We start from the raw sequence: 20687 nt of genomic DNA on the forward strand, positions 1-20687 counted from the left end.
ATTGTTCTCTCTGTCAGGAAATTCCTCCTTAGTTCTAAGTTGCTTCTCTCCTTGATTAGTTTCCATCCGTTGCTTCTTGTTCTGCCTTCAGGTGCTTTGAAGAATAGCTTAACTCCCTCTTCTTTGTGGCAGCCCTTAAGTACTGGAAGATTACTATCATGTCGCCCCTAGTCCTTCTTTTCACTTTTCACAGAAGAACAGGACACAGCTGAGCTGAGAAATGTCTCAGAGCCTATCCAAATATTTATCTCTTCCACCCGATTTTGCCTAAACAGAACATTCCTGCGTGACAATGCACATTGTCACCCAATTCTGTACTCCTTACTCTTTTGAAAGGCAGGCCCCGGCCTTTCGAAGCGCACCCCTCTTTATTTTTAGGCAATTTGTCACCGCGTTATTAAATGCCGGCCACCGTGGTGACAGGCATATAATGCCGGTGGCATTTAAATAAGGAGGTTATTCGTTTCACGTTTGTTCTACAGTCGTCGGTACATGCTAAACGTGACAAATGTTGGTGTTTTCCCTTTGATTTGCACCAAAAAATAAAGGTGGGGATTAATCACGGTGCAGTGGTTGCTGTTTAACTCGATAATTAATACTATTAATAACCATAATGATAATCATTATGGCTTCATCGGAAATTCCCCTGGCATTTAGTCAAATGTGGACTCCCTTGATTTCCCTGGGAAGGGAAAAAAAACAACAACACAGCACAGCAAAGAGGCAATAAAACGTGAAGAAAAAAATTGCATTTGGGATATTTTTCTTTTTTAACTGATAACATTTCCCGGGGTTTTCCCTTGCATATGTGTGTGAACGTTGATCAAACAGGCTCAGACTCCCACGTACAAAACCGATTTCATTCATTTAACGTAACGTTCTGTCTGGTTCTAGTTTATTGGAGCAGAGTTGACAGTTTGGAAGGTTCTTTTTTTTTTTTTCCCCTGGTCCTAGGGGAAAAAAAACCCAAAGTAATAATAGCAGCAAAAATTTTCTTTATTCATCACTTTGAGAGGATGGTGTACAGAGGCTGCCATTCCCCCCCCCCCCGCCCCCCCCGCAGTGCTCCGAAATTGTTATTATTATTATGGGGTGCTATTGTGCATTTTGCCGGTTAAGGGGGGGGGAAAGCAAGTTAGAAATAAATGGGTTGCATTCAGCAATTTAGTAATCCATGTTTCTTTCACAGTGAGGATGTGTATAGAATAAATAACAGAGTTGGAAAGGACCCCGGAGATCTTGTAGTCCAACCCTCTGCTTGAGCAAGAAACCCTATACCATATAGAATAGGATAGGGTAGGATAGGATGGGATGGGATGGGATGGGATGGGATGGGATAGAATAGAAAATTCTTTATTGGCCAAGTATGATTGAACACACAAGGAATTTGTCTTTGGTACATATGCTCTCAGTGTACATAAAAAGACCAGATACATTCGTCAAGAAGATACATTTAATGATAGTCATGGGGTACAAATAAGCAATCAAATCATATTAGGAAACAGTCAATATAAATCATAAGGATACAAGCAACAAAGTTACAGTCATACAGTCATAAGTGGAAGGAAATGGGTGATGGGAACGATGAGAAGATTAATAGTAGTGCAGACTTAGTGAATAGTTTGACAGTGTTGAGGGAATTCTTTTTTTAGCAGAGTGATGGCCTTCGGGAAAAAACTGTTCTTGTGTCTAGTTGTTCTGGTGTGCAGTGCTCTGCACCCTTTTGAGGGTAGGAGTTGAAACTGTTTATGTCCAGGATGTGAGGGGTGTGTAAATATTTTCACAGCCCTCTTTTTGACTCGTGCAGTATACAAGTCCTCCATGGAAGGCAGATTGGCAGCCATTGTTTTTTCTGCAGTTCTAATAATCCTCTGAAGTCTGTGTCTGTCTTGTTGGGTTGCAGAACCAAACCAGACAGTTATAGAGGTGCAAATGACAGATTCAATCATTCCTCTGTAGAACTGGATTAGCAGCTCCTTGGGTAGTTTGAGCTTTCTGAGTTGGCGCAGAACATTTCAGACAAATGGCTGTCCAGTCTCTTGAAAACCTCCAGTGATGCAGCATCCACGATTTCTGGAGGGAAGCTGTTCCATGTTAATTATTCTCACTGTCGGGAAATTTCTCCTTAGTTATAGATTGTTTCTCTTAGTTTCCATCCATTGCTTCTTACCATCAATCAATTAGAATAGAGCTGGAAGGGACCTTGGAGGTCCTCTTGTCCAACCCCCTGCTCAAGCTTCCAAGTGATGAAGCACCTACAACTTCTGGAGGCAAGCCGTTCCACTGGTTAATTGTCCTCACTGTTAGGAAGTTTCTCCTGAATTCCAGATTGCTGCTCTCCTTGATTAGTTTCCATCCATCGTTTCTTGCCCTGCCTTCAGGTGTTTGGGAAAATAATTTGACCCCCTCTTCTTTGGGGCAGCCCCTCAAATACTGAAATGCTGCTATCATGTCACCCCTAATTCTTTTTTTCTCTAGACTGGCCGTACCCAATTCCTGCAACTATTCTTCATACATTTTTGTCTCCAGGCCCTGAATTCTCTTATTTGTTCTTCCCCCCAGCCTTACACTTGTTTTGTCCCATTTTGATATTAGTTTGGGAGTGTTTTGCATAAAAGAAAAAATCTGTGTGAGGTTGATCGCAGTTGCCTTTTGTTTAGATCGTGCAATTTTACTGCAATTGTTTACATCCTTCCTTCTTCTTCTTTTTTGCAAGTGATTTCCCCTATGATCTGCCAACCCAATTAAACCTCACCTTCAACTCAACCACTTCCATTGTCCTATGTTCAGTTCTAACCGACATGTTAAATGTATGGATTGAGATACTGACTACTTTAACTTAACCCTGGACATTCCTGTAAATAGTTTAGACGAGAAGAGTAGAAAAAAAATGAACCTCTAGATATTGTACCACTATCAAGTCTTCTTCTACTAATTACGTTGGCTTGGATAACTTGAGGTTCAGCAACATCTGTTGTGTCTGCGCCCCCGAGCCGGGCCTCCTGCCAGAAAGTGACTTAGAAAGTGAGGGGGAAGGGCCGTCAGGACTTACCTCGGGAGCACCAGCTTCCCTGGCTCAGCTCCAGGAGCCAGAGGCAGGCCAGGTGGAAGAGATAACGAGGGCTCCGTCCCCTGACTCTTTCCCCCCTCCAGGCCACACCTTCAGACCCAGCTGATGGCAATCAGGCCTGGCTGGACCCTAGGTTTCGTAGGCAGGAGAGGAGGGAACAACCGAAGCAGGAGTGGGGCAGGCCTAGAAAGTGCTGAGTCATGGAGCCACACCCCACAGGATATAAAGGCAGCAAGAGCTGCTGTGCCTCTTTGTAGCAGGCAAATTAACTGCTTAACTAAGAGCTGAAGTACTGTTCATTCCTGGGTGACTCATCGGCATCGAGGGAGATAACAGAGACACTTGGCAGATGCTCGCTAGTTTGCTGCCAGAGCTGATAATGCCGGCTAATTAAGCCATCGCTCGGACAGAGGTGAAGGGAGACAGAACAACATCTGGGGGATTTTAATTTCCAAACTCTTGATCTAGACTAGCCTTTTTCGACTCAAGTGAATACAAGGGAATACCCAAGTCTCCATGAGAAATCCATACTGCTGGAATCTTATTCGTATAGATCAGTGATGGTGCCCAATGCACATGCAGGTGCCCCAATCCCCAAAATGCAATGCAAGCATCCCACGTGCTGGCGCCCTGGCCTTGTGCATGCACGTGTGTTCCTGCGCATGTGCCCCCTGGTCCATGTGCCCCTCCCCCCATTTTGGCTTCCAAGTTGATTCTCCTGCATTTCTGCCACCTATGCCTTCCCCAATCTCCTCAGTTTCTCTCCCCAGCACGCCCTAGCTTTCTCCTGTATTTCTGCCACGGAGAGGCACCTATGGAGGGTGGAACCTGTGGAGATCGGGGAAGGCATGGACGGCAAAAATTCAGGTGAAAGCTAGTGCACACTGGGGGGGAGAAACTGCAGATTGGGGAAGGCCCTGCGCGTATGTGGCAGAGACCCAAAGATCAGCTGGCCAGCGGGAGGTGTGCGTGCATGCGCTGTGGAGCTGGGCTGGGTGACGGCTGGCATGCCTGGAGAAAGGGCTCTGTGTACCACCTGTGGCACGCGTACCATAGGCTCGCCATCACGGCTATAGATCAGTTATCTCTTGATTTAGGACTAATGTGAATAGTCCTCCAAAGGACCATTTCATAGTCCCTATCTGGAAGTTGGTTGTTCAAGTAACATCATGGCAATTACAGATAGACTATAGCTCCCCAGGAAGCAGGTGGTAGGATTTAGTTAACCGTGGCTGATCTCCCAAAATGTTATCAAAAAATCCCATCCTGAGGATGAGAGAATGTCAAAAATGTCCATCTGGATATGTCCATGAAGTCTGGAGAAACTGTTCCTGACTTAAGAGAAAATTTTTAAAAATATCTAGACAAGGAAGAAGGTGGTGGAAGTGGAGTTTCCTTGAAACTTCTCTCTAATGGACCAAGGATCCAGTCATGGAGAAGAGAAGAAGCATTTCTAATCTCAGTAAGGCAACTAGGTGACACTTCAGTGAATGTTGCCTAGGTAAGCTGAGTCACCTGGTTGCTAAGCAACCTGACAATGTTTGTCTAGCTTATAGCATGGTGTCAAAAGCTTACTTCAGATCTTCCAACGAAGAGAAAGAAGCGCATGTGTGACAGGTGGCAGCAGAGATGCTGACCTACAGAAGATTAGGGAAAAAATAATTTAAAAAAATAGGTTGTGTGACTTTCTCTAACAAGAAGAAAAATCCTCCGTGTCTGGGTTCCAGTCTATGGGAAAGAAGGAGATGATACGTTAAGACCAGGATGAAAGTAGAGTTAGTGTTGTGATCTAGGCTTGCTGAGTCATTAAAACACACAAGTAGTTCCAAAAACCTCTTTTATTGCAACAGCTGTGAATTACTTTCATTCACAGCTGAGTCCCAATTAGTTGCAAAAAGTCCTTCAGGAGAAGTCCTTCTGGATAATCACCAATCTTTATCTCCCTTGACACGCTGCCAAAGACCTACTTGACAAAGCCACATGGAGTCCAGAATGAAACAGAGATGCTGATTGGGAACAGAATTAACAACATTGCTTTCCTGCAAAGGGCCCACGTGCCTTTGCTCTTCTTTTAAGCCTTATGGCCAATCATCTCCAGGCCTTACTCCTGAGTCGTCCCTTTTGTTTTAAATATTCTTGCCTTCTGGCAGCTCTGCGCATGGGTGTACTAAGGAATAGGCTCCTCCTGTTCCTCTGCCTCTCTGATGTCTGACTCTGGAGACTCCAGAGTACGTGCATAACTCCCAGAGGGCCCTGGCCTCATCTCTGCCCTCATCCGAGCCTTTCCCAGACTCCAGGACTGGCCCATGTTCCTCCCCAGCCTCCTCACTGTCCAACTCTGCTGCCAGTTCCATAGGCTGCTGGTGAACCACAACACACTATCTCTCTGCCAGCTCCATTCCCTCTTTCCCTACGGAGCTCTCAGGTTGCCTTGATGCTGGTTCTAACTTCCAGGCCAGCTCCTCATCTATTGGAGGGGCCGGCAGCCGACAGGCCACATCACTTAGGCTCCAAAAAAGCATCAACCAACAAGAAGGAACTGAGAGCTTTAGAAGTCCATGATGTCCTATTGATGCAAATCTTGTTGGACAAGATATTTGGTGAGCTCTTATAATCTCCCTTCTCTTAATAGAGTTTGAATCTTACTTTCTGCAGAATGAATCCATTTCTTGATTTCATAACCATGAAACTTACTTTCCAGGGAATTTACATATTTATGAATTTAATCCATTCACATGGATGTCTGTCTGGTAGATATGACTCTAGGCGACTAACTATTAAAGATGAAATAAAACAGGTTAAAAACAACCATTACTTTTAAAAATCCCAATATGAATAGCATAAAATAACAGCTGAGAACATTCAAATCCACCATGAAATGGACTACATCCATAGTCGTAAGGCCCCAGGCTCGATGATGAAGTCAGGATGTTAATATCTCAAGAAAGACCAGCAGGGTTGGGGGCCAATTTGATGTAAATTCTCAACCACCTAGGTTATAAGTGTCCCAAAGGTGCTTTTTCAAAAGGCAACTGGACTGTGTTTTTTTTTTCCTTGAAGATGTTTCGCTTCTCATCCAAGAAGCTTCTTCAGTTCTGACTGAAGTCAGAAGCCTGCAATCATAAGCCAGAATCCAAGAAGCTTCTTGGATGAAAAGGGAAACATCTTCAAGGAAAAAAATCAAAGTTCAGTTGCCTTTTGAAAAAGTACCTTTGGGATGGTTATTCTGATGGTGTGTGTGTGTGTGTGTAAGAGAGAGAGACAGACAGACAGAGAGACAGACAGAGAAAGGGAAAGAGGGAAAGAGAAAGAAAGAGAAAAAAAAGAAATGAAAGAGAGAGCAAAAAGAGAAAAAGAGAGAGAATAAAAGAGTAAAGGGGAGAGAGAAAGAGAGAACAGGAGAGAAAAAAGAGAGAAAGCAAAAGAGAGAAAGAGAAAAATAGAAAGAGGGAGAGAGAGAGACAGAGAAAGAAAGAGAGGGAAAGAAAGAAAGGATGAGAATAAAAAAAGAAAAATACGAAAGGAAGAGAGCAAAGAGAGAAAAGGGAGAGAGAGAGAAGAGAAAAAGGGAGAAAGAGACACACACAGAGAGAAAACAGGAAAGAAAGAAACAGAGAGAAAGCAAAAGAGAAAAAGAAAAAAGAAAGAAAAAAGAGAGAGAGACCTATTAATAAAAAATATTGCTCTAGTAACAGCTTATTAAATGAGCTGGTTTCTTACAAACCCCCAGAGCTTGGCAAGAGACTGTGATAGTAAAAACAAGGTCTGTGTATCTTCTCCAGGCACCACAAAATTGCACCACTTATTGAGTAGGTGCTACCCATTCTGACCATCTGGAGCAAGGGTGAGAAGATTTCTCCTCCTCGCCTTTCCTGCTCATTGGGCTGGTTTGTCTTCTTTGCAGGTGCCTTGCAAAATCCTGGCAATTCTCCTTCACTTCTTCTTCTTGAGCACTTTTGCTTGGATGCTGGTGGAAGGGTTCCATCTCTACAGTATGGTGATCAAAGTCTTTGGATCTGAAGAGAACAAGCTCTTATATTACTACGGCATTGGATGGGGTAAGTCCGGTCTTGTTTTACCCTTCAAAGGAAAAAAAAGACAATAATGATGACTTCTGATTACAGATTAACAGAGTTGGAAGGGACCTTGTAGGTCATCTAGTCCAACCCCCTGCCCAAGCAGGAGACCCTACACCATTTCTGACAAATGACAGTCCAATCTCTTCTTGAACGTTGCCAGTGATGAAGCTCCCACAACTTCCAAAGGCAACTTCTGTTCCATTGGTTGATTGTTCTCACTGTCAGAAAATTCCTCCTTATTTCCAGGTTGAATCTCTTCTTGGTCAGTTTCCATCCATTGTTCCTTGTCTGGCCTTCCTGTGCTTTGGAAACTAGCTTGACCGCCTCCTCTCTATGGCAGCCCCTCAAATATTGGAAGGCTGCTATCATGTTTCCCCTGGTCCTTCTCTTCACTAGACTAGCCATGTCCAGTTCCTGTAACCGTTCATCATATGTTTTAGCCTCCAGTCCTGTAATCATCCTGATACTGAACCACTGATAAATTTGGTAGGAATAATACCACTAGAAAAGGTCGAAAGGATCACGTACCTCGGTTCTAATTTACATGAAAGCTGGGACACAACCACGGAAGTAAAGGCAAGGATAGAGAAAGCTCAAATAGCATTCTTCAAAATGACAACGGTCTTCTGCAGTCACTCCATAAGCCTAAGACTGAAAATCAGGTTTGTCAGATGCTACATCTTTTCTATCCTGCTCTACAGAGTAGAGAGTTGGGCTCTGACAGAAAGCCACTTGAAGAGACTAGAAGCAATTGAAATGTGGATTTACAGGCGGCTGTTATGTATCAGCTGGGTTGACAAAATCAGAAATGAGGAGGTGATAAGCCGCCTGGGAAAGCCAAGGGAAATCATCAAAACCATCAAAAAGCAAAAATTAGAATATTTTGGACAAGTGATCCAAATATTTTGGACATCACTTCACTTAATCATCCAAGGAAAGATTGAAGGTAGACATGATTGAAGGCAGAAGAACATCATGGCTGCAAAATCTAAGGGACTAGTTTGGACAAAACTCAACAGCACTTTTTTGTGTGGCTGTTGATAAAAATAGGATCGCCAACATGATCGCCAATGTCCGATGACGGATATGGCCCATGAAGAAGAATGATAACTTCACAGGCATGGAAGAAGTTTCCTTCAAGCCAACCATCATGTCTTTTTAGCAGCAATCCACCATTAACCACTGAATATCGCAGCCCTGGATTGTGGCCTCCCACAAAATGTTCCATGATTCCTTCATCTTCTTCCTTCTGATTCCTTTCTTCTGATCTTCATCTCTTGCAAGAAGATGTGATGGAGGACATTTAGCTGGCTCTGCTGAGAATCCCCCATAAGTAGGATTTGGAAAACGGGGGAATCAGATGATTGTAGAAACATGGCTAGGGAGGGTTCTCTCCAGTGGTGGAATTCAGCTGGTTCAGACATATTCGGGCGAACCGGTAGTTAAATTACTGGCTGGCCTCTCCCCTCCCCGCCTCTTTCAGGAGTCCCCACGTGCCCCATTTTGGCTCCCAGGTAAATGCAAGCCTTCTAAGCCCAAAACAGGGCGCAGGAAGGAGGTTGCAGGGAAGCCTACTAGACCAGTGGTGGGTTGCCCTTGGTTTGGTCCGGTTCTTGCAAACCAGTAGTAAAACCAGTGGAAGGCTCTGCCAACCCAGCTGGACGTTGTCATAGATGATCTGCGCATGCGCATAAGCTTCTGTGCGTGCGCAGTAGCGCGGCGCACACAATCCCATTGTGAACCAGTAGTACAGGTAAGTAGAACCCACCCCTGTATTAGGCCCAAAATGGAGCATGGGGGGCACACTTATGGCCCATTTTTGCTCCCAGAAGGCTGTAGGGAGGCCTCCTAAGCCCAAAACGGGGCGTGGGGGTGCAGTGTGTCCCCCTGGGGCCCATTTTTGCTTCCGGTGGGTGCAGGAGGATGAGTGCTGTCTGTCACACCCCCTGGCCACGCCCGCCATGGCCACACCCACCCAGCCGGCCATTAGGGCAGAGAACCGGTTGTTAAATTATTTGAATCCCACCACTGGTTCTTTCCACTGAGTTCTATTGAGGAACTTCCATTCCAGGTTCCATTAGGATCTCAACATCCACTGGATGGCACAAGAGAAGAAACAAAATCTATCTGAATGACAGACTACCCTCCTTAAATCTTAAGAGTCTGAAAATGCAAAGAACCAGAGGAATGCTTTCCCCACCCTAGGGAGGAAGCGTTGGCCGTATATAAATTGGACAAATAAATAAATGAACTAATGTAAAAAGACCCTCCCTCCTTTCAGATTCTAATCAGAAAATTGTGCTGTTACCTCTGGGATTCAGAGCTTTGCTGCAAGACAGACAGATTATCCCGCTTGGAAAACAACGTCTCTTAGTTCTTCTGCTTCCTTCTGAATCTTCTTAATTACCTTTTTACTAGTAATTAACCCATGCTTAGCATCTTAGAATATCAGAAAGGAAGTGCCAATATTGAATATATATTTTTTGCATCAAACCTTCTAGCTCCTTTCTTGACGCAAGGACTTATCTGTTATTTAATTTGCTTACTTGTCTGCTTGGATTGCAGTTTAGAGGAACTAGATTCAGGCTGCAAAACCATTAAAGCAAGGGTAGAACTTCCCCATATCTATGCTAGTTTCTAGACCACCATGCCATGCGTTATTCTCTGGAGTCTCAATAATGGAGGATATTTGTAGCTCAGGGGTGAAATGAGGGCTCCTTGGTGAACCCTGAGTTTGGCTGTTTTCTTACGGACATTTCATTACCCAAAGTAGGTAACATCATCAGTTCTTGGTGCCCTCTGAGCTTGGTTGTTTTCTCAGTGCTGATGATGTTACCTAGTTGGGTAATAAAGCATCTGTTGAAAATAAACAAGCTCAGAGAGTGCCAAGGACCCCTCATCTCTCAGGTCTACTCCTAAGGACCTAGCTGTCCCTAATTGGAAGAATTCATATTCATCACAATTAATTCACTTCCAACAAATTAGAAATGAGTGTTTTTTAAATACCCACAAGTATCTGGCAGACTGTTTTTCTGTTTAAACAACTGTTTGTAGAACATCTCTGTGGGGGTCTTTCTTGATTGCCTTTGCTCTTGAAATGCAGTCCTTTTTATATCCAAAGTTGTACTTGCCTTCCTTATCTTCTGGGTTCATTCAAAGCAGGTGGTGCTAAAGACATTTGCCAAAATGTAGAGAGAAGAAAAATCCTATAATAATTGTAAGACAGAGGAGCCCAGTATCCTGAAACCTATTCAGAGCTAATGGAGGAAACAGGAATGACTGAATCCAACCATTACTCCAGATATTTTGGATAAGAAACAAACGTTAAAGAATTAAGAGACTCAACACTAGCAGCCGTTGCTCAAGAAACCCATTTGTCCCCCAATGCAATGGGAAATGCATATATTTATGCCTTTTTAACCATTCATTTCATGTTTAATATACTTATGACTCAGCTGGATCTCCAGCTGTGCAGGATTCCACAGATTTGGCATCCGAAATCAACCTTCTGACAAAGAAGAGCTTGTTATGGAAAAAAGATAGATAGATGATAGAGAAATAGATAGACAGAGATAGCTAGATAGCTAGAGAGAGAGAGAGAGAGAGAGAGAGAGAGAGAGAGAGAGAGATGATATAGATAAGAGGTAGAGATAGATAGATGATAGGATAGATAGATAGATGATAGAGAAATATACAGAGATAGCTAGATAGCTAGAGAGAGAGAGATGATATAGATAAGAGGTAGAGATAGATAGATAGATAGATAGATAGATGGATGGATGGATGGATGGATGGATGGATGGATGGATGGATGGATAGATAGATAGATAGATAGATAGATAGATAGATAGATAGATTGTTGTTAGTTGCGAAGTCGTGTCCGACCATTGTGACCCCATGGACAACGTTCCTCCAGGCCTTCCTGTCCTCTACCATCCTCTGGAGTCCATTTAAACTCATGCCTACTGCTTCAGTGACTCCATCCAGCCACCTCGTTCTCTGTCGTCCTCTTCTTCTTTTGCCCTCCATCATTCCCAGCATTAGGCCCTTCTTCAGTGAATCCTTCTTTCTCATTAGATGGCCAAAGTATTTCAGTTTCATCTTCAGGATTTGGCCTTCTAAAGAGCAATCAGGGTTGATCTCCTCTAGAGCCGACTTGTTTGTTCGCCTTGCAGTCCAAGGGACTCGCAGGAGTCTTCTCCAGCACCAGAGTTCAAAGGCCTCAATTCTTTGGTGCTCAGCCTTTCTTATGGTCCAACCTTCACAGCCCTCCATTGCAACTGGGAAAACCATCGCCTTGACTATACGCACTTTTGTTGGCAGGGTGATGTCTCTGCTTTTTAGTACGCTGTATAGATAGATAGATAGATAGATAGATAGATAGATAGATAGATAGATAGATAGATAGATAGATAGATATACAGATAGAGGGATGGATGGAGGGATGGAGGGATGGATAGATAGATATAAATAAATAGATAGATGAGATAGATAGATAGATAGACAGACAGACAGACAGACAGACAGACAGACAGACAGACAGACAGATAGATAGATAGATAGGGGAACTAAAGATTAAGGCGAGATGGACTTTATCTGGACCAGGTTATTTTACCAAGAATTTTTGAAATTAGGGGACATCATGTATAATAATAGCACCAGAAACATTTTCATTGCCTTCGTTAACCATCTGTTACTCTCCCTGCTCTACACAAGTATAAAATTGAGACATTCAAGGCGGATTCCACTTTAAACTGAGCTATGACTTTGTGTGAGTGAAACAAGATTGTAATGCATCTGTTTCTAATCTCTCAACAGTCGACGAAGAATTCTGAACCTATCTTATTATAGAGCCAATCTATTGCTGTTAAACTTCCAGCCCAGCATTGAAACAAGGACACCCACCCACCGAGGGACACATCCTAAAACAATTTCAGTCTCATGACCTTAAATGGATTTGATTCTTTGCCGTGTCTCGAGGGGTTGAGCCTTCCGAGGCAATCTGTTTATTTCAGATTAGCCAAATAATCCCAGTTGCATTTAGCCGTGGCGATGCACCAAATCCTGCTTGTATTTTACCCTAATATACCTTCTCATTTTCCATCACAACACACGCAACACCCAACGCCCACACCATCTCAGCAAGGAGGAACTTTAGCAACAGATTCTGTTACGTGCCCAAAATTATTTCTCCAGTTATCCAGTTGGCTAGTCTGCATTTCACCTCCTCCATAAGTTTCATTATCTTACCAGGAAACTCTCTGTTTAATTTTCTTCTTCGATGCAGCTCTGAGCTGATAAATAATCGAGTTAAACCCCGGGAACATATGAGATGCTCTTTAATGGGGGGAGGGGGGAATCAACCAGGTTACAGCTATTGGTTCCTTGGCTGAACTCTCTTTTCAGGGGTAACAGGAATATTTATGAGTGTTTATTCTTTTATTATATATTTTTCCCTATGCTTAAGCTCTAGTCCAATTCAGAAGCTCTCATTGAAATGGATCTTTAGCATCTATCAAAGAAGAAAAAGAAGAAACTCAAAGGGAATTCTCTCCAGAGAGACAAAATTGCTTGATGAAGCAGAGAGGGAGAAAAATGAGGAACTTTTGTCCTCCTCTAATTTAGAAGATGCATTGCAATTGGGCTGGCAGCAGTCATCTATGGCAGTGAGGTCTGCAATACATGGGGCAACCATACCTAAGTGGGTGAACTGGGCAGATCTAAAGCATTCTATTCTTTTAAATGGTGGGGGATGGACTGCTTCCACTGATGTCTGGAGGAGGAAGAGCAGGAGGAGGAAGAGGAAGAGGAGGAGAAAGAGGAGGAGAAGGAGGAGGAAGAGGAGGAGGAGGAGGAGGAGAAGAAGGAGGAGGAGGGGGAGGAAGAGAAGAAGAAGTACAACAACAATAACAAGCACACTGCAACTATATCACAAAAAAGGCTTTAAGAGTTGTAAACTTAATCTTGCGTAGCTTCTTCTCCAGAAACACTACACTACTAACCAGAGCATACAAAACATTTGCTAGACCAATTCTTGAATACAGCTCGCCTGTCTGGAACCCATACCACATTTCAGACATCAATACAATTGAACATGTCCAGAAATATTTTACAAGAAGAGTTCTCCACTCCTCTGAATACAACAATACAAATTGAAATTCAGTAAACAAATACTATTCTGATTTTCGCAATTCAGCAGTCCTATGCTTCTCTGAAACCTGGTTAAATGAATCAATTGAAAATAGCAGACTGAACATTCCAGGGTTTCAGATTGAATGATCAGACAGGATTCCAGAAACATCTGGTAAAAAGAAAGGAGGAGGCTTATGCCTATATATTAACAGAAACTGGTGTCAAGATTTTAAAATAATTTACAAATTCTGTGACAATAATTTAGAGACTCTAATTATCAACTACAAACCTTACTATTCGCCTCGTGAATTTTCCTCATTTCTTCTAATTGCTGTTTATATCCCACCACAAGCCTGTGTAAACAAGGCATTACGAACTCTAGCTGACCAAATCATGGAGGCTGAAGCCAAACACCCTGATTCACTGGCCATTGTTTTGGGAGATCTAAACAAGGCAAACTTAAGGAAAGAGCTACCAAAATACTTTCAGCATGTCAATTGTCCCACCAGAGGCAAGAATACTCTAGACCATTGCTACACAACACTAAAAGATGCTTATCGGTCTTTACCACATGCAGCTGTAGGACACTCTGATCATTGCATGATTCACCTTGTACCTGCTTACAGGCAAAGACTTAAAGCCACAAAACCAATAATTAAATCAGTGAAGACCTGGACGGAGGAATCAAAATTAAAGCTACAGGCATGTTTTGACTGCACTGATTGGAATATTTTTAAAGATACCTCTGCAGACCTGGATGAACTCACAGATACTGTAATATCATATGTCAGCTTCTGTGAAGACCTATGTGTACCTACAAGGAATTTGCGAATATACAGTAACAACAAACCTTGGTTCACACCTAAACTTAAGCAGCTATGACATTCCAAAGAGGAAGCCTACAGAAAAGGTGATAAAATGCTGTACAATCAGGCCAGAAATGCACTAACAAGGGAGATCAGAGCAGCAAAAAGAAGCTACTCTGAAAAGCTAAAGAATCAGTTTTCAGCAAATGAACCAGCAAACATGTGGAAAACTCTTAAAAATATCACCGGCTATGGCAAACCTCCTTCCCAGGCTGAAGGTAATCAACAACTGGCAGATGACCTGAATGAGTTTTACTGCAGGTTTGAAAGGAAACTACAGCCACCTATCTCCACAACCCCCATCTCAGACACACCAACAACAGCCAAGCCTCCTACAACTGACCCCATTTCATTGGGTTCACAACCCCTAGTGATCACAGAAAAGGAAGTGCAGGACCTATTTCACAGACAAAAGCCAGGAAAAGCTCCAGGCCCAGACAAGATAACTCCTTCTTGCTTAAAAGTCTGTGCTGACCAATTGGCCCCCATCTTCACCCATATTTTCAATAAATCACTAGAGATGTGTTACGTTCCTTCTTGCTTCAAACGCCTACCATCATCCCAGTGCCAAGAAGCCCACCATCAAGGAACTGAATGACTACAGACCAGTAGCTTTAACATCTGTAGTCATGAAAACCTTTGAAAGGCTAGTGCTTTCCTACCTGAAAACCATCACGGATCCGCTGTTAGACCCCTTGCAATTTGCATACCGAGCAAATAGATCAACAGATGATGCTGTTAATATGGCTCTGCACTACATCCAACAACATCTTGAGTCTCCAAAGACCTATGCAAGGGTCCTTTTTGTAGACTTTAGTTCAGCATTCAATACCATCATTCCAGACATTCTTCTAACTAAGCTAAACCAGCTACAGGTACCGGAACAGACTTGTAAGTGGATCACAAGCTTCCTAACAAACAGGAAGCAGCAGGTGAAGCTAAGCAAGATCACATCAAATACCTGTACAATTAACACAGGGCCCCCCCAAGGCTGTGTGCTCTCCCCACTTCTCTTCTCTCTGTATACCAATGACTGCATCTCCAATGATCCATCTGTTAAGCTACTGAAGTTCGCAGATGACACAACAGTGATTGGTCTCATTCGAGACAATGACGAATCCGCATATAGACGAGAGGTCGAACGACTAGCCTTGTGGTGCAACCAAAACAATCTGGAACTGAACACACTCAAAACCGTAGAAATGGTGGTAGACTTTAGGAGAAACCCTTCCATACTTCCACCTCTCACAATACTAGACAACACAGTATCAACAGTAGAAACCTTCAAATTTCTAGGTTCTATCATATCGCAAGATCTAAAATGGACAGCTAACATCAAAACATCATTAAAAAGGACAACAAAGAATGTTCTTTCTGCCAACTCAGTAAGCTCAAACTGCCCAAGGAGCTGCTGATTCAGTTCTACAGAGGAATTATTGAGTCTGTCATTTGCACCTCTATAACTGTCTGGTTCGGTTCTGCAACCCAATTAGAAAAACACAGACTTCAGAGGATAATTAGAACTGCAGAAAAAATAATTGCTACCAACCTGCCTTCCATTGAGGACCTGTATACTGCACGAATCAAGAAGAGGGCCGTGAAAATATTTACAGACCCCTCGCATCCTGGACATAAACTGTTTCAACTCCTACGCTCAAAACGACGCTATAGAGCACTGCACACTAGAACAACTAGACACAAGAACCGTTTTTTCCCGAAGGCCATCACTCTGCTAAACAAATAATTCCATCAACACTGTCAAACTATTTACTGAATCTGCACTACTATTAATCTTCTCATAGTTCCCATCACCAATCTCTTTCCACTTATGACTGTATGACTATAACTTGTTGCTGGCAATCCTTATGATTTATATTGATATATTGACCATCAATTGTGTTGTAAATGTTGTACCTTGATGAACATATCTTTTCTTTTATGTACACTGAGAGCATATGCACCAAGACAAATTCCTTGTGTGTCCAATCACACTTGGCCAATAAAAATTCAATTCTATTCTATTCTAACAAAATACCTTATGCCACCAGACTTGAAATCCTGGGTTTAGAAAATTTAGAACTCCGTCGCCTTCGGCATGACCTGAATTTAACTCATAAAATCATCTGCTACAATGTCCTTCCTGTTGAAGTCTATTTCAGCTTCAATCGCAACAACACACGAGCACACAACAGATTTAAGCTTAATGTGAACCGCTCCAATCTTGATTGCAAAAAATATGACTTCAGTAACAGAGTTGTTAATACCTGGAATGCACTACCTGACTCTGTGGTCTCTTCCCAAAATCCCCAAAGCTTTAACCAAAGATTATCTACTATTGACCTCACCCCATTCCTAAGAGGTCTGTAAGGGGCGTGCATAAGAGCACCAGCGTGCCTACCGTTTCTGTCCTAATGTTCCCTTTGATTGTATCCAATTTGCATGGTATTTCATGCTTATACATATATACTGTTGTGTTTGAGAAATAAATAAATAAAAATAAAAAAAACAATCCAGTGCCATTGCTTTGGTTCTGTTGTGTCTGCGCCCCCCAAGCCGGGCCCCCTGCCAGAAAGTGACTCGGAAAGTGAGGGGGAAGGGCCATCAGGACTTAGCTCTGGAGCACCGGCTCCTCTGGCTCAGCTTCAGGAGCCAGAGGCAGGCCAGGTGGAGGAGATAATGAGGCCTCCGTCCCCTGACTCCCCCCCCCAGGCCACGCGTCCAGACCCGGCTGATGGCAATCAGGCCTGTCTAGACCCCAGGTTTCGGAGATACGAGAAGCGGCTACAACAAAGGAAGGGATGGGGCAGGCCTAGAGAGTGCTGAGTCACGGAGCCACATCCCACAGAGTATAAAAGCAGCCCTGGCTGCTCTTCTGCTCCGTGACGAGCAAAAATTGAGCTGAACTCTTTGACTCTTGGAGAATTGAGCTGAACATTCGGCCTGGATTGCTGACTTCCTGGTTGCCTGGCAACCCCAAGATAAGGGAGACTTTGGCAGGCAGCTGCAGATTCCCTGCCAGGATTGATAGCAGCCGTGAACTCAATTCCTGGCTCATTTAGCCAGCTCCGTGGCTGAGGCCTGGAGGGGACAGAACAGGTTCCCTCTTAGATGCAAGACAGCTGGAATGCTTCAGAGACCCCCATTCAAGGAGGTCTTTTTTTTAGTCATTCTCAAAGCAAAGCACCATCTCAAAGATCTCCACCACCCCACTGCTGTCCAGTCCATTTTCAAAACCCCTTTTTTAGAACTTAGAAATTCATGGAAACAGTAGCGGTTTTTTGCTCCCATCTTCTATCCCTGCCATATATTGATCGTAGTTTTGCTTTGTTTCCAGTAGTTTCCTATTATGCATCCATATGCCTCTGTAATTGAATTTGCAACACTTTGCCAGAAATCTATCTTTCTTTAGCAACACCAATAATGAAGAGGGAGCCAACTGTGAAGCACACCCGTACGCAACTCCTAGAATTTCCTTGTAAAAATGTGATCAAAGCCTGCAGCTATTAAAACACCACACCGCAAAAAAAGAGGGTGATTTTAAGGGCAGTTGTATTGCTTTATCTTTTTCTTGTTTTAAAAAAATAATTTTTATTAGACATATTTCAACTTTAAAACCACATTTCCACTCATTACAGCATTTCAGTATCAATATCACTCATATTAACATAGTTTGTAATTATATAGATTACTAATCTGTATATTATATAATCATTTAATTATCTACTTTTAAATTATAACAATATTTACAGATATATACAATATTTTCTCATTTTGATATAAGTCTTACATATTCCTTATGTAGGAACTTTACATCTATCTTCTAACCAATTGTACCATATATTCCAAATTTTATAGTATTCCATTTCTTCTCTATCCTTTAATTCTATAGTTAACCTGTCCATCTCTGCACACTCAAGTACATTTCGTATTATCATTACATCGGAAGGAGTGTTAACTTGTTTCCAATTTTGAGCAAAAGCAATTCTTGCCGCGGTTGTTATATAAAGTATTATATATTGAAGTTTTTAACATATTTTAACTCTTAATATGCCCAATAAAAATAATTCCAGTTTCAGCTCAGTTTTTTGTTTTGTGATTTCTTCTAACCATTTCTTTACTTTGAGCCAATATTTCCTAGCTTAGGGGCAAGTCCACCACATGTTGTTGTGACTCCGGCTCCTGAGCCTGTCTTCATGGAGGAGGATGACTCTGAGAGTGAGGGGGAGGTGCTGACAAGGCCTCCCACTCCAGGTCCCTCCTTTCTGGCAATGCCTCAGGTGCCAGCTGAAGGCCAGGAAGAAGACGTGTCGGAGCCCCCACCGACAGAGGGTGAGGAGGATCAATCCTGGATTGATCCCAGGCCGCGTCGGAAGGAGAAACATGCGCAGCAAAAGAAGAGGTGTGGCAGGCCCAGAGAGTGCTGAGTCACTGAGCCACACCCCATGGGATAAAAGCGGGTGGAGTTGCTCTGTAGAACGGACAAAAACTGCAAAGCATGAACTTCAGATCAGTTGTTTTTGAGTTAAGGCCTGAACTGTATGAAGGAATTATTCTGTGTACTCGTGGCTGCCACTGCAACAGCCTACGGACAAGTGGACTCCCGTCTCTGCCAGTGATAAGGAACTTGGCAAGCATTTGAACTGTAGCTACCAAGTCTTTTATCCACAAAGGAAATTCAGGTCGGTTGTAGAATAAATGACTGTTAGACGCTCGCTCCTGCATTCTTCTATGTGAGGTGAGGAGGGGGACAGAACACATGTGGAAGAAAGTTCCTTGTTTGTAGTTGCATCTCCAACATCATACTGCTTTTTCATGTAGCTGCTGGTTAACCCAAGGCCCATCTGGTGAGAGGGCTAGTAAAATTCAGGAAAGACAAACATCCCAACTATTTATCTTAGGACCATTTTGCTTGAGGCTACGTAGGGATTCTAGGCTGCTCCCTCTTTTGACTCCGTCCTCTGGTTCTGCCACTCAGGGGTGGCTTTCAAAAATTTTAGCAAGGGGTTCTCTGCCCAGTTGCTGGATGTGTTGTGGCAATGGTGGATATGGCCTAGTCCACCTCCTGCACCACGGGAGGGGGGGAGCATTTTTTGCCTTCCCCGGGCTCTGGAGGCTTTCTTTGAACCTCTGGGAGAGCAAAAACAGCCTCCCTAGTGTCCAGAGGCCCTCTGAGGCCAGAAATGGGCCTGTTTCCAGGCTTCCTGAAGTTCTGGTAGGTCCTTCCCAAGCCTCCATGCGCGCCCTGCACTTACCTGCATCCAAAATGGGCCACATGGGGACTCCTGTGAGGGGCGGTGTGGGCAGGGCCAGCCAGAAGTGGGATTTGGGGTTTCTCCGAACTGCACAGAATCTTAGCTAGAGGTTCTCCCAAACCCCTGCAAACCCCCATCAGCCCACCCCTGCTGCCACTCCTTCTCCTTATACTTTCAATGCTAATATTCCATGACAGCTAACACTTCTGAAGAAATATGAATTACTCCTTCAGTCTTCCCATTAATCTTTATTTGGGCCATACTTTCAGGTAGTTCTCAATTTACAGCCATTCGTTTCATGATGGTTCAAAGTTACAACAGCTTTTGAAAAAGGGTCCCAAGACCTGTATTTTCATTTAGATCAGGGGTTGGTAACCTTAAACACTCAAAAGAGCCACAAAGGGCTTAACCGGAAGCCCCCCGTTCAATTCTGGAGCCAACCAAAAGTCTGGTTCCCCCCACCATAGAGTCTCTTCCTAGCACGGCATCCTTTTTCCTCTGTCAACCAGAAGTCCGGTTCCCCCACCATAGAGTCTCTTTTTAGCACAGCATCCTTTTTCCTCTACCTATCCTAATTGAAAGCCCTATCAATTGCGGAGCCAACCGGCAACAGGGAGCCACAGCAGAGGGATGAAAGAGCCACATGCAGCTCGAGAGCTGCAGGTTGCTGACCCCTGACTTAGACCATTGTACCACCTCTGTGGACAAGTCAGCTGCTTGACAACCAGCTTGTATTGACAACTGGTTGCAACGTCATGTAATTGTAATTTGTGATTTTTTTTTTTGCCGGTTTCTGGTAAAACATGCCCATTGGGGAAGCTGGATTTGCTGTACAACTGCATGATGCATTGAACAACCCTTGATTTTCTTTAAAATGCTTTAATAATGGTCATAAAATCAGGTCTGGCTCAACTTATCATTGCAATGATCTACAACGGAAATTGCAGTCTCAATTGTGATCGTAAGTCAAGGACTACCTGTTATGGGCACTCATGTTTGTGTTCAGGACCACGTGTGGATGATGGAGAACTATACTGAGGGCAGTGAAAAAGGAAGCAAATATTACCCCCCAAAAAGAATGTGGGTACTTTTATAGTCATAGAAGAACTATATTTATAATATTTAAACTACATCCAGTGGTTTCACGATGGCCTTCCTCTTCTGATGAAGATGATAATGCTCACCTCTTCATTCCTGCAGGCTGCCCGTTCCTGATCTGTGTCATTTCAGCAACGACATCTGTGGAAAGCTATGGAGAAGTCAACAAGTAAGTTCTACAAATGAGAAA

The 20687-nt window shown here is 43.3% G+C and overlaps 1 protein-coding gene across 5 annotated transcripts in view; it reads left to right on the top strand.

Moving 5' to 3' along the window:
• ADGRD1 (adhesion G protein-coupled receptor D1) overlaps positions 1-20687 on the top strand; it is a 185938-nt gene that overhangs the window by 118083 nt on the left and 47168 nt on the right. For all 5 annotated transcript variants that reach the window (XM_058158392.1, XM_058158388.1, XM_058158389.1 and 2 more), the window contains 2 exons: positions 6975-7128; positions 20600-20666. In XM_058158392.1, coding sequence (XP_058014375.1) covers positions 6975-7128; positions 20600-20666 — 221 coding nt within the window. The remainder of the gene's footprint in view (positions 1-6974; positions 7129-20599; positions 20667-20687) is intronic.

The sequence above is a fragment of the Ahaetulla prasina genome, chromosome 15 (genome assembly GCF_028640845.1).
Source record: "Ahaetulla prasina isolate Xishuangbanna chromosome 15, ASM2864084v1, whole genome shotgun sequence".
NCBI lineage: Eukaryota > Metazoa > Chordata > Lepidosauria > Squamata > Colubridae > Ahaetulla > Ahaetulla prasina.